Source organism: Hemicordylus capensis, chromosome 14, assembly GCF_027244095.1.
Source record: "Hemicordylus capensis ecotype Gifberg chromosome 14, rHemCap1.1.pri, whole genome shotgun sequence".
In the NCBI taxonomy this organism is placed as follows: Eukaryota; Metazoa; Chordata; class Lepidosauria; order Squamata; family Cordylidae; genus Hemicordylus; species Hemicordylus capensis.
The window spans coordinates 18,988,765-19,015,790 of record NC_069670.1 but is presented as its reverse complement, the minus strand read 5'-3'; the positions used below and the strand labels follow the sequence as shown (position 1 = coordinate 19,015,790).

The 27,026-nt window shown below is 47.9% G+C and overlaps 2 protein-coding genes across 6 annotated transcripts in view; one reads left to right on the top strand and one right to left on the bottom strand.

Annotated features, from left to right (window-relative positions):
• LOC128337152 (heat shock 70 kDa protein II-like) overlaps nt 1-27,026 on the bottom strand; it is a 179,017-nt gene that overhangs the window by 45,474 nt on the left and 106,517 nt on the right. The window lies entirely within an intron of this gene.
• Nucleotides 1,980-25,968, top strand: LOC128337156 (COUP transcription factor 2-like). Of its 4 annotated transcripts, none has more exons than XM_053277840.1 (4): nt 1,980-2,496; nt 5,491-7,028; nt 14,022-14,549; nt 24,324-25,968. In XM_053277840.1, the coding sequence occupies exons 2-4, from the start codon at nt 6,674-6,676 to the stop codon at nt 24,596-24,598; spliced, it is 1,158 nt and encodes a 385-aa protein (XP_053133815.1). In that variant the 5' UTR covers nt 1,980-2,496; nt 5,491-6,673; the 3' UTR covers nt 24,599-25,968. The 4 variants fall into 4 exon arrangements, with proteins under 4 accessions (XP_053133815.1, XP_053133816.1, XP_053133817.1 ...); XM_053277841.1 differs by having other exon boundaries at nt 1,980-2,526; XM_053277842.1 differs by lacking the exon at nt 5,491-7,028.

Genomic DNA, 27,026 nt, shown 5'->3' with positions numbered 1-27,026 from the left:
GCAGCTCTCTAAGGTTTCAGGCAAGGGTCTTTCCCAGCCATATCTGGAGATGCTGCTAGAAATTGAACCCGAGACCTTCTGTGCGCAAAGCACAGAAGGTGCTTCCATTGAGCTATGGCCTCACCCGAGCAATAAGCATGCCGTGCTTTTTCAAATTAAGTAGCTAGAGAGGAAGACGTTCGCCTTTGTCATTCTTGACAATGCAGAAACACACTCTGCCCATGTTCAGAGGCCCTCTCAGCTTTTGTTTCCCAAATAAGTGTTCATAAAAGATGGGCAATCTCATATCTATCTCTTTTTGGTGGTGGCACCCAGTCTACGGAATAGCCTCCCCAGCGAGGCTCCCCTGGCATCCTCACTTTGTTCTTTTAGACGCCAGGTTTCAGACACCTCTCTGTTCACCCAGGCTTTTAAGAACTGTTAACAAAAATTGTAAACATGTTTTGTAATGTATTCTCTATTTTCCATGGTAATTTGTTTTATGTTATGTCTTTTAATTTGATGTTTTTACTGTTGTGGTGTTGTGAGTCATCCAGATAACATTTTTTTAATGGGGTGCAGCTAACATTGCATGTATTTAAAGTGTATTTGTGCCCAGAGACGTACATTTGGGGCAGTATAGAAATATGTGAAGTAGATAAATAAACACATAAATATGATTGTATTATTATTAGGATATGAACAGCTGGTGATGGATTGTAATAACATTTCATTCATTCTTTGATTCCTTCCTTCCTATCCCCCCCTTTCTTCTAGGAGCTAGGAAGGCTTGAATGCAAAGATGGTCCCATCTTACAGCAGCCCTGAGAGGCGGGCTAGCAGGGGTGGTGTGGGGGAAGGAGGATGCTTTGGAGCAAAATGGGCAGAGAAAGATGCTAAGTGTGAAAGAAAGACTGCTTGATGGGACCTGGGGGAGGAAAAGGAAAGGTGTATTTATTATTATTTATTACATTTATAAACCACTCTTCCTCCAAGGAGCCCAGAGCGATGTACTACATACTTAGGTTTCTTCTCACAACAACCCTGTGAAGTAGGTTGGGCTGAGAGAGAAGTGACTGGCCCAGAGTCACCCAGCAAGTCTAATGGCTGAATGGGGGGATTTGAACTCAGGTCTCCCCAGTCCTACCTAGTCCAGCACTCTAACCACTACACCATGCTGGTGTGACCAGTGGCAGCACTTGAAAGGAAAAATTGAGGAGGGGAGACAGAACGGACATATTGCATTTTGGGCGGGCCGCATCTGTGCCCCCTATGCTAGATATCTGAAACAGAAATGGGGAGTGAGATGGGGGAGGCAAGCCACTTGCCTCCCCACTTCTGTTTCAGAAATGTGAAGAAGAAATTGAGAGAGGCGGGCAGAAAGGGCATATTGCATTTTGGGTAGGCAGCATCTGTGCCCCCTATGTTAGATTTCTGAAACAGAAAGGCAAGGGGGTGCAAAGGGGCAAAGGGGGTGGAGCTAGCCACTTGCCAGAAAGGCAAAGGGGGTGCAAAGGCAAACTTTGCCAGAAAGGCAAAGGGGGTGGAGCTAGCCACTTGCCAGAAACAAAATTGAAAGGGGGCACAGAAGGGGCATCGTGTATTTAGGGGTGGGCAGCTGCTGTGCCCCACCCGATAAGAGTTCTGAAACAGATATGGGGGCGCGGTGGCCTGGGAGGGACGCTCACCTCCCCCCCACCTCGCAGTGGCTTGCCCCACCCCGCCTAACCCCATGAGGAAGTGGCGCGAAGGGCAGCAAAGCAGGCAAGGGTACCAGCAGCTAGTCGGCCGTGTGCCCACCGCAGAGGCCACGCCTCCCTTGCCTGCCCTGGTCCAATGGGAGCCCTGCGGCGCCGGCCAGCCAGGGCGCGCCCTCGCCCGCCCTCCGGCTCCCCCCCCTTGCGCCTTATATGGCGCGCCGCTCCTTATATGGCGCGCCGTCGTCGCCATGCCCGTGAATGCCACTGTCAGGGAGTTCCCCCGCTGCTCCGCACGTGATCGCTGCGGTGGCGGCATCGGCTTTTGCTGCTGGGGAAAGTGGCGAGCAGGAGCGGCGGCGGCGGCGGCGGCCCCCTTCTTGAGAAAGTTTTGCGCGCCGCGCCGTCCCTGCTTGCCCCGCCGCAGCCCTGTGGACGATCGCGGGGTGGCTGGGCATCTTTCCTCCTCCTCCTCCTCTTTCCCACCCACTTCGGTATCAAAAAGCGGGGAAGGAGGAAGAGGGAGGAGGAGGCGGCTTAGAGGAGGGGAGAGACCTGTGGCTGGCTGGGCAGCCTCCCCGCGGGACCGAGATGGCCAGGAGGCGGTCAGGAGGGGGCGCGGCGGCGGCTCTTCGCTGCTGCTGAGCCTCCAGTGCCTGCTGGAGATGGGCACCTTCCTTCGGCGCCCGGAGGAGGACGAGCCATGACCGGCGCCGGCTCTGCGGCGTAACTTGGGGTTTTTCTTCTGAAACGAGGGATTCCGAAAGCGCCGATTCCGCAAGAAGAAGAAGAAGAGGCAGAGAAAGGGGCGCCTGAGCAGGTAGAGGATCACCTGTCTGCTTCTGCCAAGGTTTCCTTCGCCTTGCTTTTAAAATCAAATGTTGTTTAATTCTGCGGGGGTGGGGGGCATCTATTAAATGTTTAAATTAGATGTGCCCCCCCCCAGCTATTTAAATGTTAAATAAAAATGTTTGGGGAGGGCATCTATTTAACTGTCTCCCCCCCGCCCTTTACATCCTCAGCTAGGCAATCGCTGCCCCCACTCCATCCCAAATCGCATTTTCTAGTGTTTTTATACGGACCGTCTCCGGTTTTATGTTTCTTTTAAGAGCGGGGCAGGGATGAGGATTTCGGTCCAGAAAGGATCGCCTGGTTTCTGCGGGAGGGAGAGAGAAAGAACGGAGGGAAACTGAGGCACAGAAAGAATGAGTGCGAAGGGGAGGGAGGATAAGGGAGGGGGGGTGTGAGTCTAGAGAAGATGGGATGACCCCGGAGAAAGCTCTATAGAGAAAATGGGAGATATAAAAGATCGATAGAGATCTATAGAGAAAGTTCTATAGCTCTTAAGAGAAAAGATCTGTAGAGAAAGGAAATGGGAGATATAAAAGAAACCCGAAAGAGAGAGACAAAGAGAGAAATTGACTAAGGCTACTATCCTGAACGTGTTTCCTAGGGAAGCCAACCCACTGACAAGCTGTGGGGCTGACTTCCAAATAAAAATGCAGAGAAGGTTGTGGGAGAGAGGTGATCTTTTTGCCTCTCACCCTGAAATGCCAGTGTGGGACAGGGTGACTTCAGGATTCCTGTCCCCCTTGTGAGTTAGCTTGCAAAATGTTGTTTTCAAGCAGGACAACACCTTTTGGGCCCCATCCACCCCCAGCACAGGACCTCCAGTGATTGTTGCTGGTGTCTATCTTATGTTTCTTTTTAGATGGTGAGCTCTTTGGGGACAGGGATCGATCTTATTTATTTATTATTTATCTGTATAAACCGCCCTGAGCCATTTTTGGAAGAGTGGTGTAGAAATTGAATAAATATCATCATCATCATCATCATCATCTCTGCCAGGGTTTGTGGCATTTCCTGGTAGTTGGTTTTGTCGTTGTTGAAATCGCTTCTGGCCACTGCGGGTGGATTTAATTGTTTGGGTTGGGATGCAGTCTAAGGAGGGCCCCATCAGTCTGCTGGAAACGAAAAAGCCTTGTTTTAACAAATGGTTTGGTATGTTCAGTCTGATCCCTCATGGTTACTTCTTGATCCACAAGTTAGTGCCAGGATCCACGATCCCGACCAAATTGCTCAACAGAAGTCCTTTCGAGTCACTCCCTAGGGAGCCCCTTACTCTGGATGTCTGCTGTTGTGTTCCACAGGACTTACTCCCTAGTAATAAGTGTGTTTAGGATTATTCCCAAGGTTATTAATTGTTACTGATTTGCACTGGAGGAGATTACATTTATTTGAAGAATTGATGGTCATGTTTCGTTATAATACACAATAATTCATTTTAGTCTCTATAGCAGGAATTGGCATGTCATATTATTAATGAGAATACATAATTAATAAGATTACTAATAGACGAAAGGAGTGTTCATTAAATAATGACTATCAGTAATAGTGAATGTTAATAAAATTACGAATAGGTGAAAAGAATATTCACTAAATAATGATTATCAGTAATAATGAACATTGAGCTCAACAGTAACCGATGTAGTTTTCCTATCACCATTTAACAGAGTATTAGTAACGTTATCAACAGTGCTTACTATTAATAACATTTATTCATGTATTTAACCTATTTACATACTGCCCCAAACCCATGTCTCTGGGCTGTTTACAATAAAACAATACAAATTAAAACAACATTAAAACAATTTAAAATTTAACACAATTATACTATTAGTAATGTTATAATTATATATTATGAACATGTTCATATTTTATGAATATGTTCAGTACCATCAATAGGAATAAATGCATTTTTCCTGTAAATATTAATCTTCATTATTCATTTATTACGGAAGGACTGTTGATTTCTATTGGCAAAAATGGCATTTGTCAATCTTATCAACAGGAAATTATTAACATTTCATTTCTACAGATACATTGAAAGCTTCTAATGTTCTTTTCACCTCATTCATATTAGTCCCGGGAAGTGACAATTTCCCGCCCCAAACACAAACACACACCACCCCAACTTCAGTCATCTGCAACTCTTTAGCATTCATCACCATCCACAACTCTTTATCTTGTCCACTGTAGAGTGTAAGAGAATAAATATATATATATATATATATATATATATATATATATATATATATATATGACAGAGGCAAATGCAAAACTTTAACTGATTTTCAAAACAGTCAACCACAAGAGAATTTTCTCCCCCTTTTTTTTTTGGCTACAAGAGGGAAGGAAGTAGCTTTTCTGTTGTTACAAGGAAACTTCCCTGCTTTTGTAAGCAAAAACTCCAAACACCTGTCGATTTAACCATGGGTGGGGGAAAGGGGAGACGGAGACACAAACATCCAGCTCTTTGTAGAGCACAGAAAGAAGCAGGGAGGGCTTCTCTGAAGCTTACCTACACGGCAGTGGGTCGCCCATCCAGAAAAAAGGGGTTGGTTGGTATTTGCTGGGATTTGGGGAGAGCAAAGGCTTCTCTTCGGAAGCATAAATCACACTTTTTATTGTTCCTTCCTGGTGTTCAGATCTAATGTTAGGAAGAGAGCTGACCTGAAACGGCCAGGCAAGTTTGTTTTTAAATTTTGGTTTGGCTAAATGACAGGAAATAAATAAACAAATAAATAAATAAATAAATAAATATATGCTTGACAGAATCCAAAAGGCTGTATCGGTGAGTAGTTAGATCAAATAAAGAGATTTTGTTGGGGGAAATGGGTAGAATTTTTTGTGGGTGGCATCTAGTTTTTTCGCTCGCCTCTCACTGACCTCTCTCTCTCTCTCTCTCTCTCTCTCTCTCTTTTAACACCACCTTCTCTCCACCCTTCGCCTCCCCATCCCTGAAATGTGTTAGGATTGGAATGCCCGCTGGAAGTTCCCAATTCCTGGGAGACGTCCTTTTTGCATCTTTCCCTCTGTAAAGTCCCCACAAGGCAATGGCTGGATGGCTGTGGCACTAGTTCCCAGGCACGCTCCTTCCTCGGCTCTGGCAACTGACCGCAGTGGAAGGACCTTTTCTTCTTGCAACTTGCCCGCTCCGCTGGGATTCTGCCAAGTCCAGACGTTTTTAAAGCAAAGGCGGAGAAGGGGAGGCTCATTTTCAATGGGAAAGGACAACGGAGACTCCGCTCCTGCAGAGAGAAATGGAAGGGATCCTTAGCCATTTTCGATCCTAGCATTTATGTGTGTTTCTTCTTCTTCTTCTTCTTCTTCCCGTTGGCTGGAAGAATTTGGACTCCACCAGCAGCTTGGGAGCATAAAAGAAAACCTTTGTTTCCCTTGTTTGCAAAGTCTTCAAAGAACAATTGCCAAATATATCTTCTGCCACGGACAGGCTTATTCTTTCCCCTCCAGAATGTAATTCCCCCCTCTCTCACTTAGAAGAAGATTCATTTTCTGCCTTCTGCTGCCTGCCCCTTCCACCAGCATCCCTTTCTCCTTCCCCTTCATCCACGTACCCTCTCTTCCTCCTGTGCTTGCTCCTTCTCCCCTCCCCTCCTCTACCACTTCCTTATCCATCCCCTCCTTCTTCTTTTCAAGCCACAGCTACCCTCCACGTGCCTCTTGTCCACTCCTCTGTCCCCCTCCCTCCTCCCCCTTCCCTCCAGCCTCCACCAGTCCCTGCATCTCTTAGTTCTCTCTTCCTTTCCTCCTCTCCCCTTGACTTCTCTCCCTCCAGCCTCCCTTTCTGCTGCCCCTTTCTCTTTTGGCCCATCCATTCTCTCTCCTCCATAGACCTTCTCCTCTTCTCCACTGCCCCGTCTGCTTCTCTCTACTTCCTCAGCAGCTTCTCCCCTGCCTCCTACCTTCTCCAGTGGCTCCATCCTTCATCTCTTTGCCTTCTACTCCTCAACCAGCTTCTTCCTCCACGTCAAATCTCTTCAATCCTCCTCCATTTTCTTCCCTCCTGTCCTTCTACTCCACCCACTTCCATTTCCAGGCTCTCTTTCCTCAGTCCTCTCCTCAAGCTCTTGCATCTGCCACCTCCGTCTCCCTGCTCTGGCAAAGTGCTTCCTCTCCCCCTTCCCTTTGCTGGGATGGCCTTGGTGGTGACCCCGTGGCAGGAGGAGCTTCCCGGGGGTCCTTCAGGGGTCCCGCCTCCTCCCCCTCCTCCGGCACCAGGTGCCCAGGAGCCCGTCGGAGTCAGTAATGGCGAGAGCAAAGCCTCCTCGGCCACCGTGGACTGCCTGGTGTGCGGCGACAAGGCCAGCGGGAAGCACTACGGGCAGTTCACCTGCGAGGGCTGCAAAAGCTTCTTCAAGCGGTCCGTTCGCCGCAACCTGAGCTACACCTGCCGCGCCAGCCGCCAGTGCCCCGTCGACCAGCATCACCGCAACCAGTGCCAGCACTGCCGCCTCACCAAGTGCCTCAAGGTCGGCATGCGCCGTGAAGGTGGGTCGCTGTGATGAGGAGGAGAGGGAGGGAGGCTCCGCGGAGGCTAACTTCACCCTGTCCTGGCCTTTCGCCTTCTGCCCTCTCTTCTTCTTTCAAACTCTTTGATTCCTCTCTGTCTTTTCTTTTTCTCCTTTTCCTCTTGATGTCTTCCGTCTTGACTTCTTCCCTGTATTCTCATTCTGCTCCCAGCCATTCTTTCATGTTTTTTTTTCTGCCTTCCTTCTTTTCTTTCTTCTTCATGTCATTCTTTCCTGCTGGGGTTTCTTCTCCTCTCCTACCTTCTCTTTCTAATTTTTGAACTATGTCCTACCTTTCCCCCACTCTTGCTTCTTCCTTTTCTTTCTCTCCAGGTCTTCCCCCCTCGCTGTTTTTGTTTGTTTGTTTGTTTCATTCACTTTTTTCTTTCTCCTCATTGTCACACACTGTTCTTAATTTTCTCCGACTGCACCAGCTTCTCTTCCTCAACTTTTTCTTGTTCCCGTTTTTCTTTCTTTCCTGCTTTTCTCCCACAATTCCGTTCTTCTTCATTTGTATTTCTTCCATTCCTTTTTTCCTGCTCTCTTGTCCACCTCTCCCTTGTTTTTCACTCCCTCCTTTCCATTTTCTTTTTCTTTCTCCATTCCTTTCTCTCCTGTATCCTGCCTTCTTTTCTCCAGTTTTCATACAAATGCTACTTTTAATTATCTAGCATGGCACCAACCACCTACTAATTGGTAATTTGTCCTTCTCTGTGCTTCCATCCGTCCCTCCAGGAATAATCTCTTTCTCTTCTTTCCTTCCTTCTCTCTCCCACTTTTCTTCATTTTTAGGGTGCGCACACAAGAACTCACCATTTTACTCCACCTTTAAGGATCAGAATCCTTCCCCTTCTTCTGTATCTGCAAATACATCACCCATCGACATTCAGTGAACATTTAGGGGGAATCTTCTGCTCATTAAACATTACTTTAGTTCAATTCCTCATTTTCACCCTTCCTCTTTTCTGAGTCTTCCTTTTCTTTTAAAGGGTATTCTCTGACTCTTCTTCATTCCCATACGCCTCTCCTCTCTCCATTTCCTTTCTCTTTTCCTTTTTGACTGTATTCCGTATTTTCCTTTTGTATTGTGTCTCTGGCAAATTTATTCCCCCCTCCTTTCCCCCCTTTTTGAAACAGAAAATCAATTTCATTCTTTTCTTTCACTTCTCTTTCTCTATATTAATTCAATTTCATCCATATTTATTCCACATGCTAAAAATGCTCTCTCCTACATTGATTAATTTCCTTCTTTCCCCAAAATGTCCTTTAATTTCCCCCCCTCTTTCCTTCCATTATCTTACACCTTTAGTCTCCTCAGTGTTATGGTTTTCTTCTTTTCCTTCTGCGTTCTGCATTTCCCCCTAATCTTTCTTTGCTTTTTCCTCCTTTCCTCTATTATTTCTTTTCTGGCTCCACATTTTTCATTTCTTTCTACTCTCCCTCCATTCTAGATGTTCTTCTCTCCAGAGTACTTCCAACTGGAAGTTATTTTATTTTATTTAAAAACATTTCCAAATAGTTCTTTCATATGAATTTTAAATGTAGTTCACAAATGGGTTAAAAATGGTAGAATATCCATCAAAAATACAAATTTAATTAAAATTAACAATAATTAAGGATGGTTTTTTAAAAAATAAAATGGTTTTCTGAAGAAAACCGTGTTGCCATGGAGAGCCATATAGGAACAAGAAAGAAAAAAGTAGTTAGTTTTCAAAGGCCAGCAGAAACAAAAGAAGTTGTCCATTTGGGGGGAGATAGCAGGGAAGCACCAGTACAGATCCATCTTTGTAGAGAGCTCAGCATCTTTGGGGCCACTCCCAAGAAGTCTCTGCTCCTCGTAGAGGCTAAGCTAACCTCCACACAGGGCAGAATTTAGAGAAGTGTACTGTAGTGTTCGACTAAGACCAGGGAGCCTCGGGTTCAAATCCTTGTTCAGCCATGAATCTTGATGGGTGACTCTGGGTCAGTTACTCATATTTCAGCCTAACCTACCTCACAGGGTTGTTTTGAAGATAAGCATAACCGTGCACACCACTCTGGCCACCTTAGAGGAGGAAGAGTGCAATATAAATGTAGTCAATAAATAAAGCAGGGCTTCATCAAGAGGTCTAAAATGAGAGATTATTTCACTTCAAGAACTTTTTTGTTGACGAGGGGTATACACATACTTTTAATAATAAGGAAGGGCTGAGGGAGCTTATATAGGAGACAGCATTTCTGGAGATGACATTAATTTTGAAAGCAGTTCACAGCCCTGGAAATGAACGGGCAGCCAGCGCAGATGCTTTAAAACAGCGTATCTATGGGAATATTGGCCCACACCTGTCCACAGGTGGGCTGGTGCATGCTGCACCAAGTGAAATTTCTGGACTGTCTTCAGGGGCAGCCCTATGTAGAGGGCACTGCAGTAGTCTAATCCCTCCGAAATAATTTGCAGCTCTTATTAATATTCCTTGGGCATCTTAAAGCTTCCACAGGCATCTTGTCTGAGTAGGACACTGTGTCTTGATTTTTGGCTCTAGGCACAATTTGGAGGCTCCTCTCCTTCTGGTGTTTGCTCTCTTTTAACTTCTCTCCCTCCTTTTCTTCTGCTCTCCATGCCATCGTCCTTCTCCAGATGCTTTTAGAGAGATGAAGGATGCATGATTGTTAGGAATATAAGAAGCCGCCATATACTGAGTCAGGCCCTTGGTTCATTAGGGTCAGTATTGTCGACTCTGACTGGCAGCAGCTCTCCCAGGCTTCAGGCAGGAGTCTTTCTCAGCCCTACCTGGAGATGCTGCCAGGACTGAACTGGAACCTTCTGCACTGAGCTATGGCCCCATCCCCTCAGAGGAATATCTTATAAGCGCTTACGTGTAGTCAGCCATCCAAATGCAAGCCAAGGCAAAGCCTGCTTAGCAAAGGGGAAAATTCATGCTCGCTGCCTCAAGACCGGCTCTCTACCCATCATTGCCCAGAGTGTGCCCACTCATCTCTTTACCACCTCCATTCACAGATTTTACATGTTTGGCTTCAAAATCTTGCACATCCTTTTGAACAGAGACAGCAGCGGTGGGTGTGTGGAGGGGGGTGGAATGAAATGAAAGGGTCCTGCTCCAGATTCTATCCTATGGGGAAGACAGATGAGTTTCCACAACCAGCAGGGCCTCCCCAGTGGCAGCCCCAATGCTCTGGAATTCTCTTCTGAGGATTTAGAGGAATTGCTGGGGTTTTTTGGTCTTTTCCAGAAAGTCCTTAATAGTCAATCTATTAATCTTGTGCCCTGTAATTTTTGTTTTTGCGGTTTGCGTTGACTTTAATCTTGTTTCCATTCATCTTTTTGTATATGGGAAATGTATATGATACCAGTATAATTTAAAATAAAATGATAATAATAATAATAGCACCTCAACACCATAGGGGCCACAGAAATTGCCATCAGCCAATTACAAAAGGCAACTTTACTGGGAACAGCCTATATTCTGCAACAATATCTATAATAATAACAACAACAACAATATTGATAATAAAATTCAGCCATCCCAAGTCCTTGGGAAGAACTCGATGTCTGGATAAAACAAACCAGTCAATAACACCTGTCTGACTGTGTAAACAAGAAATAATAATAATATATATATTATTATTATTAATATAATAATAATAATAATAAATATAGTAATAGTAGGAGCAACAATGCGTGAGATGGGACAATCCAGTCATTGCCCCCCGCCCCTTCCCAAGACAGTTCATGGGATGGCTACTTATGATGGCATATGTGGGTTCTGCCGCTGGCCTCTGGCAAAACAGGTTGAGTACATAAGAACAGCCCTGCCGGATCAGGCCCAAGGAGGCCCATCTAGTCCAGCCTCCTGTTTCGCACAGTGGCCCACCAGATGCCGCTGGAAGCCACAGGCAGGAGTTGAGGGCATGCCCTCCCTCTCTCCTGCTGTTCCTCCCCTGCAACTGGTGTTTAAAGGCAGCCTTGAGGTAGCCAGTAATCATCAAGACGAGTAGCCACTGATCAGCCTGTCCTCCATGGATTTGTCTAAGCCTCTTTTAATGCCATCCAAGCCAGTGTCCATTGCCACATCCCCTGGCAGAGAATTCCCTAGAATCATTACACCCTGTGCAAAAAAGGGCTTCCTTTTGTCAGTCCTAACATTCTTGAGAATCAGTTTCACAGATGACTCCTGGTCCTAGTGTTGTGAGAGAGGGAGACATTTTCTCTTATTAGAGAATCCGCTTCAGATCAACACCTGCCGTCACAGTTACAGGCAGTGTCTACATAGGAACACAGGAACACAGGAAGCTGCCCTATACTGAGTCAGACCCTTGGTCCATCTAGCTCAGTATTGTCTACCCAGACTGGCAGCGGCTTCTCCGAGGTTGCAGGCGGGAATCTCTCTCAGCTCGATCTTGGACTTTTCAGTTCTCTGAATCCCAGCCTCACGTTATTCTTTGGCCGTCGCTTGTCCTTTTCCTAGGCTTAGGCTTTTGCACTTAGTACTTGGGAGAATGCTACTGAATATCAGTTTCCGGGGAGGGAGGACAAATGGTAGGTGAAGGGAGCTGTTGCCTTCAGGGCCAGCCTCTGGGCTCCCTACAGACATCCATGCAGCGATGGATGAATACAGATGGCTTATCCAAGCGGTAACTTGTAAATGCTCAGGAAAGGGTGTGTCTAAGCTGCCTACAGAAGGCCCCTGGGGTCAGTTGCTTTAACAGCAACAGGTTAAAGGAACAGGTGGCCATGATGGGCAAGGCCACCAGCTGAGTCTGTAGCAAGCTGCTGCCAGTCAGAGTAGGCAGTACTGGATTAGGTGGGCCAAGGATCGGACTCAGTACATGGCAGCTTCCTATGTCCTGCCAAGTGGCGAGAAAGATCTTTCCATTCCCTTGGATGTCTGAAGAGATACAGAACACCTTTTTTGGCCACTTGGCCGGACAAGTGAGATGGCCAGCTTTCCAAAGGGTTATAAGTATAGTGGTACACTTACTGTCTAGTAAGTGGTGTGTGTGTGTGCGCGCGCGATAGAATTAGCTGACATCCAGACAAAATGATTCCTGAGTATTTCTACTGAGAGCCACCTAATGGCACAGCGGGAAAGTAACTTGCCTAGGGAGCAATAGGTTGCCAGTTCAAATCCCCACTGATATGTTTCCCAGACTATGGAAAACACCTATATCGGGCAGCAGTGATCTAGGAAGATGCTGAAAGGCATAATCTCATACTGCATGGGAGGAGGCAATGGTCAACCCCTCCTGTATTCTACCAAGGACAACCACCGGGCTCTGTGGGTGCCAGGAGTCGACACCGACTCGACGACACAACTTTACCTTTACTTCTGTTGAAATTAAGTAGTCCTTTAGTAGTCCCTCAAGATTTCAATATTAGGCGGTACAGTAAATAAATAAATAAATAGTCCAATCGTACTGCTCCTGAATAGTAATATTGAATATCTTAATCTGAATGTCAGCCTCTTGGCTCGTTTTCACGATCCGAATGAGAGTAGGTGGAACACCCAGCCAGGGTAGGCGATACGGGCGTAATCCGGATCGGAAGTTGTGTGAACTTGGAGATCAAGGCAGGAGGAGGCAGGAGTGATTGTGTGGGAGGCAGGAGCTGGGCAGGTCATTTTCCCACCCACCCTCGGTAGATGCTGGGTACTGAAATGTGTGTGGGCAGCATCTACCCTGTCCAGCTCCCTCCTGCCACATGATCACTCTCCCCTTCTCCTGCCTCATTTTTTTTCTAGCACATGATCAAAAATCGGGAGCACGCACAGCTCCCCAAGCTGGGTAGGCTGCTTGTGCTGCCCCGTTAACGATCGTGCGCGTACTGCCTTCTAGTACCGTGTTTCCCCGAAAATAAGACTGTGTCTTATATTAATTTTAGCCCCCCAAAATGCACTAGGGCAATTAGCGGTACATCAGAAATTACTACTAGGTCTTACTTTCGGGGTAGGTCTTACTTTCGAGGAAACAGGGTACTCCAAATATTTATATGCCGCTCGTCAGCCAAAGTTCTCAAAGCGGTTTACATAGAAAGATAAATTATACATAAATAAGATGGCCCGCCCTCCCTCTCCCCAAAGGGCTTACAATAGTATAAGAGATCTCTTAGTATCCAAGGTTCAAAAGGCTGGTTTTGCAGTGATCTGACTCATTTGGTGGCGACCCCAAACCAGGCCTTCTCTAGGGTTGCCCCCAGGGCTCTGGAACATGCTCCCAAATGGAATGAGAACCTCCCCATCTCTGTAAATCTTTTGAAAGCACACCTGTTTTTCTCAAGCTCTTAGTTTATGATGTTGTAATGTTTTATGGATGGTAACTTCTAATTTGTTTTTACAAATTCAATTTGTTTTAGAGAGCGCCTTCTTCTGCATGATCCCCACGGCACGTTAACGTCATCTGAGGAGGTCCACCTTCAGTTGCCACCGCCAGGTCTGGTGGCGACTCAGAGGCGGGCCTTCTCTGTAGCTGCTCCTGGGCTGTGGAACGCACTCCCGGCAGAAATCCATAATCTGAATTCATTATTGGCTTTCAGGAGGGCCCTTGAGACCTATCTGTTTGGCCTGGCCTTCCAGGGCTTTTAGATTGTTGTCGATGTTTTTAATCATCTGTAACCTGGTTTTAAACTGTGTTGAATTGTTTTAACTGTTAATTGATTTATGGTGTTTGAGTCTCTGTTTTTAACTGTTAATTGTATTTTAATAGTTTTGTTTCAATGTAAACCACCCTGCGCCATTTTTGGGCCTTATGGCTAAGATCACGTGTAGTGTGTAAGGGCAGTGTAGAAACCGAATGAGTACATACATACACACATACATGATTTTTAGGTTCTGGCTGGTTGTTTGGTTTAAATTATAAACCCCCCTGAGTTTTTTCGATATGGCAGTATACCAATACGATACATACATAAATACGCCGAGTCGGCCTTTTCCAAAAAGGGCCAGCAGATGATGTGACTTCTCTTCCTCTTCCTCCTTAGCCGTACAACGGGGCCGCATGGCCCATGCCCAGCCCAGCCCTGGCCAGTACCCGCTGACGAACGGAGACCCCTACAACTGCCACTCCTACCTGACGGGCTTCATCTCCCTCCTGCTGAGGGCAGAGCCCTACCCGACCTCCCGCTATGGGGCCCAGTGCCTGCAGCCCAACAACATCATGGGCATCGAGAACATCTGTGAGCTGGCTGCCCGGCTGCTCTTCAGCGCCATCGAGTGGGCCAAGAACATCCCCTTCTTCCCCGACTTCCAGCTGGCCGACCAGGTCTGCCTGCTGCGCATGACGTGGAGCGAGCTCTTTGTCCTCAACGCGGCCCAGTGCTCCATGCCCCTCCACGTGGCCCCGCTCCTGGCCGCCGCCGGTCTCCACGCCTCTCCCATGTCCGCCGACCGAGTCGTGGCCTTCATGGACCACATCCGGGTCTTCCAGGAGCAAGTGGAGAAGCTGAAAGCCCTACATGTCGACTCGGCCGAATATTCCTGCCTGAAAGCCATCGCGCTCTTCACGCCAGGTAAAGAACCCGCCGCGTAGGAGTTATGCCCCTTACCTGTCCCTTTCATAGGAACATCGGAAGCTGCCATATACTGAGGCAGACCATTGGTCCATCCAGCTCAGTCTTGTCTTCACAGACTGGCAGCGGCTTCTCCAAGGCTGCAGGCAGCAGTCTCTCTCCCAGCCCTACCTGGAGATGCTGCCAGGGTTAGAACCTGGGACCTTCTGAGCTATGGCTCCATCCCTTTCTGGTGAGGGGAGCTGAGCGCTGAGGTGCTGGGCTCATCACTGGCTCAGGTCAAAAGCCATGAAAGGGAGATTTGTTTATTATTTATTTATTTATTATTTATGTATTGGCTGGCTGGATCGTAAAAGGCAGAGAAACAGAGGCATAGGAACATCCGAAGCTGCCATATACCGAGTCAGACCATTGGTCCCTCTCACTCAGTGTTGTCTACACAGGCTGGCAGCGGCTTCTCCAAGGTCTCTTTCAGCCCTATCTTGGGGATGCCAGGGAGGGGACTTGGAACAACAACAGCAGCAACAACAAATATTTATCTACCACTTTTCAACAAAAGTTTCCAAAGCGGATTACATAGAGAAATAATAAATAAACAAATCAATAAATAAGATGGTTCCCTGTCCCTAAAGAGCTCACAATCTAAAAAGAAACATAAGACAGACACCAGCAACGACCACTGGAGGGTTGCTGTGCTGGAGATGGACAGGGCCAGTTGCTCTCCCCCGCTAAATATAAGAGAATCACCATGTTTAAAAGGTGCCACTTTGCCCAGTTAGGAGGGGTTGCTCAGTTAGCAGGAACCTTCTGTATGCAAAATGATGTTCTATCACTGAGTTACAGCCCCATCCTCTAAGGGGAATATCTCACAGCGCTCACATGATGCCCCATCCAAATGCAAACCAGGGCAGACCATGCTTAGCAAAGGGGACGAAGGGGCCATTTGCAAGATCTCTTCTGTCAGCTGAGAAAAGCACACACACCCTTCCCTTGTTTGGTTTTTTCCAAGGTTTGTGGCACAGGAGACAATGCTTCCCGTCCTCGCTGCTGCCATGTGCCCCCAGAAAGAAACAGAAAGGAGTTCTGTTCCTTCCTTCCTGACACCTAAAGGACAATTAAAGCATTGCCCTTGTTCTGAATTGGCTTAGCGATATCATCTGAATTGACTTAATGCCATCATCATGGAGGGAAGCCTGTTGGACTACCTACTAGTGCTGTGATGTTGTCATGCTGCGTATTAGTTCCCGCATTGGCTAGGATCACTTTCCACCTACAAGAATAACTAGTTAAGGGGGGGGAGGGAATGATTTTGAATGCTGATAAGACTAGCAAATAGGCCATGAACAACAGTGAAAGAGGGAGGCTGCAGGGAACATTTGCCCCCTCCAAAATATTTATTTCCACAGACAACGTTCACAGGCAGACCTTCAGCACATCTCTCATTTTACCAGCCTATTTAATATTTTAACCCAGGGTTTGATATCCATTATATTCTTGAATAAAACTGATATTCTCTGCTGATCCCATGCCCTGACTGACTAGGCTCTGGTCCCGATTTGCCAAGATATGCCAGATTCCAGTGTTTCCATCTTGTTTTCACAAGGTGCTCCCTGTTTGATCAGCCCAAAGTGGTAGGCAGGATGCCACTGGGAGGCCCCTGAAACAGGGCACAATGGCACAAGCCCTCCTGTGTGGTTTTACCCTCAGAATGGACATTTGCAGCATACTGCCCCTGAATGTGGAGGTTCCACTTAACCATCATGACTAATAGCTGTAGATAGAAGTCTCCTTCCCCTTCCCTGAGCTTGCTAATACCTTCTGAAAACCATCTAAGCCAGTGGCTATCACCACATCCTGAAATTCCATAAGTTAATTCTGTGTTGTGTCAAAAAGGACTCGCCTTCATCTAGAATCTCTTGCCCATCAGTTTCTTTGGTTGACCCCACGTTCTGGTATTTTGAGAGAGGGAGAAAAATTTCTCTTTTCTCCATGTATGATTAGATAAACCATTTTTAACACACACATACTCCTTTTTTCCTAAAGGGACATGGGAAACTGCCATATACCGAGTCAGACCCTTAGTCCACTGAGCTCAGTACTGTCTACACTGACTGGCAACAGCTCTCCAAGATTTCAGGCTGGGTTTTTCCCAGGCCTGCCTGGAGATGCTGCCAAGGATTGATCCTGGGGCCAGATGCTCCACCACTGGGCTACATCACATCCCCAAACCACTAAGGATGGCCTCCCATTGCTGAAGGCTCCTTCCAACTTGCTGTCTTCACTTACTCTGCCGTAGCCCATCCTACAGCGGCTTCTGCTGCAGGGTGTCTTCATAAGCTGGCCATATGTTTCCGAAGGATGTTTTACTCAAATATTTAATCTCACACTGGATCTAGTTGTCCGTATTAGAGAACAGCTGCAACTCCAAACAAAAGCAGCAGCATCTGCTATCTGGATGAGCGGGGATGACTGGGTGAGTTGGAAGGGATGCAGTGCACGTATTGAATCCACGAGTATACACTGGCATAGGAACATCGGAAGCTGCCATATACTGAGTCAGACCATTGGTCTATCTGGCTCAGTATTGTCTGCACAGACTGGCAGCAGCTTCTCCAAAGCTGCAGGCAGGAATCTTTCTCAGCCCTATCTTGGAGATGCTGCCAGGGAGGGAACTCGGAACCTTTATTTATTTATTTATTGTTTATATACAGCCTTTCATTAAAAACAATCCCAATCTACTCTTCCCAGGGCGGCTTCATTCCCTGAGGGGAACATCTTACAGTGCTCACACATCAAGTCTCCCTTTCATATGCAACCAGGGCAGACCCTGCTTAGCTAAGGGGACAAGTCCTGCTTGCTACCACAAGACCAGCTCTCCTCTCGAAGAGGGCTTCTTCTTTTGCCGCAGGAAAGTATCCAGAGGTTGTAGACATGGTGGGTGTCATGATCTACCAGGGGAGCAACAGCAGGAGAGAGGGCAAGCCCCCACCTCCTGCCTGCGGGCTCTCGAGAGGCATCTGGTGGGCCACGGTGGGAAACCGGATGCTGGACCAGATGGGCCTGGGGCCTGATCCAGCAGGGCTGCTCCCATGTCCCTATCTGCCAACTCCAGAAGTCTGAACTGGCAGGCATGCGCACTAGAACCAGGATAGATAGGCGCCACTTCTCCACAGAGACTGAACTTCAAGGTGGTCAAGGTGAAGATCTGAGACCTCAACAACTCAACGGTAGTGTGTTTTCCTTGGCTGAGACCTTGCCTTGGCCATTTCATCTCCAGCTGCCATTGCTTCTTCCTTGGGTCCCACTAGAAGCTTGTTCTTCTTTCTCCAGCTACTGTTGGCCTCCGTTCTTTTCTCTAGTTCTAGTTCTTTTAATTAGCCGCCTAATGGCGCAGTGGGGAAATGACTTGCCTAGCAAGCCAGAGGTTGCCGGTTCGACTCCCCGCTGGTATGTTTCCCAGACTATGGGAAATGCCTCTATCGGGCAGCAGCAATATAGGAAGATGCTGAAAGGCATCCTCTCATACTGCGCGGGAGGAGGCAATGGTCAACCCCTCCTGTATTCTACCAAAGACAACCACAGGGCTCTGGGTGCCAGGAGTCGACACCGACCCGATGGCACAATTTACCTTTCCCAGTGGGATGCAAGGTTGCAGCCCACATTCTGTCCCCAGCATTTAGCTGAGGGTTGGTAAGAAGCCATCCTCCCAGCAACTGCCTCCCACACGATCACACTCCCCTTGTGGTAGTGAGCATGAACTCTCCCCTTTGCTAAGCAGGGTCTGCCCTAATTTGCATTTGGAGGGGCAGCTACATGTGTGAGCGCTGTAAGACATTCCTCCTAGGGGATGGAGCCACCCTGGGAAGAGCGTCTAGGTTCCCAGTTCCCTCCCTGGCAGCATCTCCAAGATAGGACTGAGAGAGAGACTCCTGCCTGCAGCCTTGGAGAAGCCGCTGCCAGTCTGGGTAGACAGTGGAACTTTTACCCCTGGACTTCAGGGCCGAAGTCCAGGGCCTCCACCCCCCCTGGGAGCCCCCGTTTCTCTTCAGACTGTCCTGGGTGGCGTGGTTACTGCTGGCCTGCACTGTGCTGGGTGGCCGAGTGTAATTATGACCTGTGGTGGTGCTTCAGAGACAGAGAGGGGAGTGGGGAAAGAAAAATGTGGGATGGGAATATGTTATGTTGCATATTGAAATGTGTCTGCTACGGCATAGAGCCAGCAGTGGTGTAGTGGTTAGAGTGCTGGACTAGGACCGGGGAGACCCGAGTTCAAATCCCGATTCAGCCATGGGACTTACTGGGTGACTCTGGACCAGTCCCTTCTCTCTCAGCCTAACCTACTTCACAGGGTTGTTGTGAGGAGAAACTTAAGTATTGGGCTCTGGGCTCCTTGGAGGAAGAGCGGGATATAAATCTATATTTCCATAAACAGACCCCACGTGTTAAAAATTGTGTTTGTCACGGTGTGTGTGTGTGTGTAGGGGGATGGTGCTTTACTTCCAGCTGGGGTGGGTGGGCTCTAAAGGCCTTTAGATCCAGGCTCCAAAATTACCTAAGTGCCTCTCTGTGTGTCGCCAGAGGTTCCAGGCTCCCTCCCTGGCAGCATCTCCAAGATAGGGCTGGGAGAGAGACTCCTGTCAGCAACCTTGGAGAAGCCGCTGCCAGTCTGGGTAGATGATACTGAGCTAGATGGACCAAGGGTCTGACTCGGTAGAAGGCAACTTCCTGTCTTCCTACCTTGATCTAGGACTCTACTAACCTGGCTGGCTGCTGCTTTGGGTCATGTGGACGAGCCGGGTCAGTCGCTGCTGATGCAAGCCAAGAAGCTCCAAGCCTTCCTTTGACTGCCACCCTGCCTTCAGAAATGGCAGGTTGCTTCTGGAGTTATGGGGCCCGCCGGCCTGCCTGAAGCAAGCTAGGCAGCCCCAGCGGCGGAGGGCAGGGTCCTCTGGTTTGGACAGGGCAGTCGAGACTGGGCAAGCTGTCCAAGGCTAGTAACTACCCATCCCCTCACTATCGCGCAGCACAGCTGGGAGGGCACCCGGCGTGGGAATTCTATCAGTGATGAATAAAAATCCAGGAGAAGGTGGCTAAGGACATGCAACCCATTTCACAGGTCAAGGGGATCAGGCCGAGGCCCACCCAGCTCAGCATCCTGCTTCACGAGCATGGAAGCGGGGCACAGAGGCAACCACCCCCTCTCGTTGGCATTCCTGAGCACCTGGTGTTCAGGGCCATGCTCCCTCTGATGGAAGTGTATAGCTCTCCAGGCTAGTAGCCAATGATGGCCCTGTCCTCCATGAATTTGTCCCACTCCCTTTTAAACCTGTCTAGATTGACATTTTAATTTAATTTACATTAAACCTCCAAGGAGCCCAGAGTGGTGTACTACATACTTGAGTTTCTCTTTTACAACAACCCTGTGAAGTAGGTTAGGCTGAGAGAGAAGTGACTGGCCCAGAGTCACCCAGCTAGTTTCATGGCTGAATGGGGATTTGAACTCGGGTCTCCCCGGTTCTCGTCCAGCACTCTAGCCACTACACCACGCTGGCTGGTGGTCATCACCACATGATGGGTGGCCATTACCACATCCAGCGGCAGCGAATTCCCTGCACGTTGTATCAAAAAGCACTTCCTATTGTCTGTCCGGAATTTCCCTGCATTTAGCTTCATAGGATCATTGGAAGCTGCCTGCTTGCTACCACAAGACCAGCTCTCTTCTCCAACCTCCAGCCTCAATGGAGGTTCCTGTGTCCTAATATTATGAGAAAGGGAGAGAAGTTTCTCTGTCCGCCTAACCCATACTGTGTATAATTCCATACACCTCTGCCATGTTCCTGCCTTACCTCAGGGGCATAACTATAGTCGGGCAAGGGGAGACAGTTGTCTGGGGGCCCACTGCCTTGGCCCCCCCCCAGGCAAGTCACATGACTGACTCCCCCAGCCACGCACCCACCCAGGCTTCCTTCAGTTGTATTTATCCTCCGAGATTGATGTAAGTGTTAAGACCTGGAGCTACCAGAACAGCATGTCTTCCTCTAGTGCCGTTAAATGACTTGCATTGTCCACAACTTACAAAACCTTTAATAATTTAAGATGATGTTCTATTGTGGCACATAGGTGTATGTGTATGTGTATGTGTATGTGTATATATATATATATATATATATATATACACACACACACACACACACACACACCTAATGATGTAGTACAGCGCTCTGGGCTCCTTGGAGGAAGAGCGGGATATAAATGTATAATAATAATAATAATAATAATAATACTAATATTTATTGAAATGAAGATGTAAAAATATTATGGGACTTCCGACTACAAACAGACAAACATCTGCCACACAATACACCAGATATAACTGTAGTCGAGAAGAAAGAAAAACAAGTCAATCGACATAGCAATACCAGGGGATAGCAGAATAGAAGAAAAAGAAATAGAAAAAATCACCAAATACAAAGATCTACAAATTGAAATTGAAAGGCTGTGGCAGAAGCAGACCAAAATAATCCCAGTGGTAATTGGCGCCCTGGGTGCAGTTCCCAAAGACCTTGAAGAGCACCTCAACACCATCGGGGCCACAGAAATCACCATCAGCCAATTACAAAAAGCAGCTTTACTGGGAACAGCCTATATTCTGCGACGATATCTATAACAGCAGCAACAACACTGACAATAAAATCCAGCCATCCCAGGTCCTTGGGAAGGACTTGATGTCTGGATAAAACAAACCAGTCAATGACACCTGTCTGACTGTGTAAATAAATAATAATATATTTATATTTATATATTTACTCTGCTTTTGTTACCACTATTCAGCCTCCTTTAAGATTTCTTTACTTCATGAGTTGAGCTTCAGTGAGGGGGGGGCATTTTAAAATCTTGTCTCTGGGCCCACTCCCACCTTAGTCGCCTTCTTTTTAAACTAAAAAGGACTAAACGTTGTACGCTTGCCTCTCAGGGGAGTCACTCCAGTCCCCGGATCCCTTTGTTTCCCCGTTTTCTGCCCCTTTTCTAGCTCAAAAACAACCTTTTAAAAAGTGTGGTGACCAGAACTGTACTCTGTGGTCTTCCAAGTGCAGCCGCACGATAGACTTCTGTACGGGTGCCGCTGTATCGGCATTCTTATTGTCAGTCATTTTCCTGACGATCCCTAGTGTGGAATTAGCTTTCTTTGCAGCTGCTATTCACTGGGGCAACATTTTCAGGGCCTACCATGACTCCAGTAAGTCACCTTAAGTGGCGCAGCAGGGAAACGCTTGACTAAGAAGCAGAAGGTTGCCGGTTCGAATCCCCGCTGGTACTATATTGGGCAGCAGCGATATAGGAAGATGCTGAAAGGCATCATCTCACACTGCGTGGGAGGAGGCAATGGGAAACCCCTCCTGTATTCTGCCATAGAAAACCACTGGGCTCTGTGGGTGCCAGGAGTCGACACCGACTCGACAACACACTTTACCACACTATACCATGACCCCAAGATCCTTTTTCTGGCCAGTCGCTCTGCCAGCTCAGACCCATCAGCGTATCTATCTATCTGTTTTATTTATTGTTAAATGTATGCACCGCCTTTCATTAAAACAATCCTAAGGCAGTTTACAGAAAAACTAAAACAGGACTCTAGAAATTGCACAATTAAAATATTAAGCTAAAATATAAAAACCTAGATCTGATTAAAATATTTAAAATACGATAACCAGATTAAAATAAGATAACCAGATTATCTATCTATCTATCTATCGTATTTCTTTACCGCCTGATAAAGAAATCTCCAGGCGGTGTACAAATTAAAGCATAAAACAATATAAAACTGTTAGAATTCATAAAACAGATAAAATCTCAATAAATAAAAAACACATTAAAATTTCAGTTAAAAGCCTGGGAAAACAGGTATGTCTCTAGGGTCTTCCTAATAGCAAACAGAGAAGGAGATGCTCTTATTTCAGCAGGGAGCGTGTTCCAAAGCCCCGGGGCTACCACAGAGAAGGCCCAGTCCCGAGTTGCTACAAAACAAATCAGTGGCAGCTGTAACCCGACCTCTCCAGAGGATCTGAATAGGTGACAGGGTTCACGACAGAGAAGGCCTTGCTCTCGTCAGAACATAAGTACAGCCCTGCTGGATCAGGCCCAAGGAGGCCCATCTAGTCCAGCATCCTGTTCCCCACAGTGGCCCACCAGATGCCTCTGGGGAGCCCACAGGCAAGAGCGGAGGGCCTGCCTTCTCTCTTGCAGCTGGTATTCAGAGGCATCTTGCCTCTGAGGCTGTAGGTGGCCTATAGTACCTTGGACCTCAGCCGCTAAGGGCTTTAAGCATGTAACAAAAGTACATGCTTAAGACATGCCTTTCTGCAGCAGGGCACTCATCAGGATGCTGAAGGGATGTGCCATGACTGGGAGATAAACAGCCCGCCTCTCCTCTTTCTGTTCCCCATATCCAGCCTCCCATGCACCCCCTCCCTAGAGCACCCGTTCCTTTCATCCCTTTGGTGGCCTGCAATGGCGCCCTGTCAGCATCAGAGTTTTCAAGTCCCGGCTATTGACAGCAGTGGCAGGCGGCCCATTCTTCCCGGCCCGGCTAAATGTCTGTGTAATAGCCACGTCGCGTTTGAAAAGCTGCGTCCCTGAATGGATTCACAGCAAGCTCCCTTTGGGCTCGCTCAATAGCGGCTGCGTCCCTGGGCTGAATAGCCATGGTGCTCATTCGGAGGGGAGGGACGGAGCCCGGCTTGGGGTCCATTCAGCCTGGGAAACGGCAACGCTGGCCCTGGATTTCACTGGAGTGGAAACAAATTTGGGGGTGTGTGGAGGATTCTGCTCGGCCCGAATGGGTGTGGAATGACGTGAATGCATTCTCTTGATTCCGTTCCTCCCCACCACCACATTCCAAAATATGCTATATAGAGAGCCAGCGTGGTGTAGTGGTTAGAGTGCTGGACTAGGACCAGGGAGACCTGAGTTCAAATCCCCCTTCAGCCATGAAACTAGCTGGGTGACTCTGGGCCAGTCACTTCTCTCTCAGCCTAGCCTACTTCACAGGGTTGTTGTGAAAGAGAAACTCAAGTATGTAGTACACAACTCTGGGCTCCATGGAGGTATAGCGGGATATAAATGTAATAATAATAATATGTGTGTGTGTGTGTGTGTATAAAATTTTTAATTTTTTTGGCGGAGTGGCCAGGGTATAAAATCTCTGAACAGGACCAACTGGTAGCTTCATCGCCTTAAGATTTGCCAAAGGCTGAAAGTTTGTTCTTCGTCTCAAGAGTTTCATGATGCCTGGGGTCACAATTCAAAAACTTTATCCAGGTCTTTTTCTTTCAGCGCTGGATTCCATTTAACTGTGTTAAATAGGATGCTGTGAGATATCCCCCTCAGGGGATAAGGCGGAGCTCTCTGGCAGAGCATCTGTTTGCATGCAGAAGGTTCCAAGTCCCCTCCCTGGCAGCATCTCCCAGATAGGGCTGAGAGAGATTCCTGCCTGCAACCTTGGAGAAGCCGCTGCCCGTCTGTGTAGACAATACTGAGCTGGATGGACCAAGGTTCTGACTCAGTATATGGCAGCTTCTGATGCCCCTATCCCACGGACCAGGGCTGCAGAACTTCCACCGTCCTTCCACGATTCCCACCATCCCTGACTACTGGCCACTGTAGCTGGGGACAATGGGAGCTGTGGTCCACAAGCCACTGGAGGGCCAAAGTTGTGCAGCCCTGCCATTGGCTGTTCCGATGTCACATGGCTCGCTTCCTGCTTCGTTCTTGCAGATGCGGTGGGGCTCACGGACCTGTGCCACGTGGAGAACGTCCAGGAGAAGTCCCAGTGCGCCCTGGAGGAGTACGTCCGGAACCAGTACCCCAACCAGCCCAGCCGCTTCGGCCGCCTCCTCCTGCGGCTGCCCTCCCTGCGCATCGTCTCGGCCCCCGTTATCGAGCAGCTCTTCTTCGTCCGCCTGGTGGGCAAGACCCCCATCGAGACCCTGATTCGGGACATGCTGCTCTCGGGGTCGAGCTTCAACTGGCCTTACATCCCCATGCAGTGAGGCTGGCCTGAGCCGTGGGGTGGCCGCGGCGGGAGCCTTGCTTTCTCTTGGCCCGCCGTGGGGCGGCTTGGGCTGGACAGAAGGCCGCCTGGGTTTGCAGACCGTGGGGCATCACTGGGGGCCATCCAGTGGCAGCCATGGGGCACACGTCCCGAAATGGCCGCCCCAGAGACCTCGAGGAGGCGGAGCCTGAGAGTGCTTTCCTCGTGTTCTCATTCCGAGGGGTGTGTCTTTGAACCGACGTGCGCCCTCCTTCGATATTTATGCAACTCTACCATGAACAAAACGATGGCCGTTGGTTGGTGTGTTTTTTTAATGACTCTGTGAATTATTTTTTTTTTAAAGCTGTATCCACCGCAATGTCTGTACTAGCGCCCAAGGGAACTACAACGAAGCAGAAGCGTGATGGATCCTAAACGCAAAATATTTTACTTTCCTGTCTCTCGAGCCTATTTAGTTCATTGGTTGGACTTCTTCAAGCTGCTCTTTCAGTGGACAAAAGTGTTTTGATGGTGTGTCGGCAGCCAGAGGCTCAGACGAACCAGCTGCGAGGAGACGTTTAGGGTGGGACACAATTGTGGGAGACCCCAAATGCTTGTGATTGGCTTAGCTTCAGTTGTGCAATGAGACCCCCTCCTTCGCCTCCCCTTTGGAGTTGGTGTGTAAAAGTGTAAAAAAGAAAAGGTAGGAGGCAATTGGGGAAAAAAGACTTGCCTCTTCAGACTATTTGAAAAAAGACTTGCTTCTTCAGGCCGTGTGTGTGTGTGTGTGTGTGTGTGTAGGGGGAATTATGTTTATGATATCCTTGCTAGAGGGAGCCTCCAAAACGGTTGTGTGCCTTCCTCTCCCCTGGGGAAATGAGCCTTTACAGCCTGAAGACTTGTCTGTGGTGAATATGATAACACAGAGATGGATTAAAGCATATGAAATATATTATAAAAACTCTTCAACATTACAGGCAAGGGGAGAAATCATTAAATTCCATCCCTGGAGAAGATGGAGGAAGTGGGCGTGGCTGGGGGGGGGAACCTTGGTCTCTAGAGAGGCAGCAAAATAGGATTAAGAAGCTCCTTTCCCTGGAGGGAGGAACGTATTATTTATAAAATTAAATAAAGCTAGATTATATCCTATTCCTGTTGCCCCACTACATGAAAATGTATTATATACATTTCTCTTCTTTTTATGTTGGGATTTTATTTTTAAGAGATGTTGGGGGAGGCATCATTGTTGTACAGTCTGGATTCTTCCCTTGAGGAAAACAGAGAGAGAGAGAAAATGAGGAAGAAAGAGAAAAACCCTACAGCAGCCATCAAAGAGATTTTTAAAAATTGATGGAGCTGGCATTATAATTAAAATTGATGATTGTTGAATACCTTCCAGATTTTTTTTTTTTTTAATTCTCTTCTCTCCCCGCCCTTCCTGTTCTTCCTTTCTGTAATGCCCCAGAATCTGTGGGTTTGGGGAAGATGAGCTGTCACAGCAGTGTTCGCCCGGTAAATGTGCGGACAGATGGTTCAGCCAAGTGGGAGGAAGATGGTTTGCCTGGTGGAGGGAGGGAAAGAGATGGGGGGTGATGAGTCTTGGGAAATGAAACCTCAATGTAACTGTTAAATGTTTTCCACGTTGGAAAAAAGTGGCAGGCGTTTCAGCGGGGGGGGGGAGCGCTATTTGCACGATGTGGCGGTTGTCCCCTTCTCAGCATACGGACGCGCGGAAAATCGCTGCAGCCACGCCATATGGAGGCAGGCCGACGTCAGAAGCGTATGCATTGGGTGCTGATGCAGAGATGGCCACTAACGTAGGTGGCTTTAAAAAAAGAGGGGGCGATTAGGCAAAGCCAACGAAGGGAAGCGGTCTGTTGACGGGTTTTAGCCGAGGCCGCTAAATGGAACCTCCATGGTCAGAGATAGTGTACCGCTGAACAGCAGGCAAACAGTGTGGGAGGTCTGTCACCTGATGCCAGTGGGGCACCTCCAGTTTTCTCTCTAATTTTTTTTCATCTGTGTGCGGAATGAGTTCTGTTCTGGGAGGCAGTATCAAGGCAGTGTGTGCACACCAGCATTCAGAGTGGGGCCCTCCCAATTAAACCTGAGCGGGATCGAAAATTAACTGAGAGGGCGTCCAAAAACTTGTGAGCGCGCACGCGCACACCTTAGAGGGAACACTGCCCCTCTCCCTTCCTGCAACTCCCTCCTCAAAACCCAGCTCTGCCAGCAGGCCTTTGACTTGTTCTCTTAAACTCCATCCCCAGCTGCAAACAAGCGTAAGGAGAGACCAAAGAGAGTGCATCTCCACACAGATGATGAAATTGATCTATGGAACTCACTGCCACAAGACATAGCAACACCACGGGCTTAGAAGCGGATTAAACAGGTTCTTGGATCAATCCGTGGTGATTGGCCATGGTTGCTAAACAGACCCTCCATGT

Excerpts from the sequence above, each read along its gene's own strand:
- LOC128337156 (XM_053277840.1), top strand. The coding sequence starts at position 6,674 with ATGGCCTTGGTGGTGACCCCGTGGCAGGAGGAGCTTCCCGGGGGTCCT. Across the intron at positions 7,029-14,021 it reads GGTCGGCATGCGCCGTGAAG|CCGTACAACGGGGCCGCATG; the intron begins GTGGGTCGCTGT and ends CTTCCTCCTTAG. Across the intron at positions 14,550-24,323 it reads CATCGCGCTCTTCACGCCAG|ATGCGGTGGGGCTCACGGAC; the intron begins GTAAAGAACCCG and ends TCGTTCTTGCAG.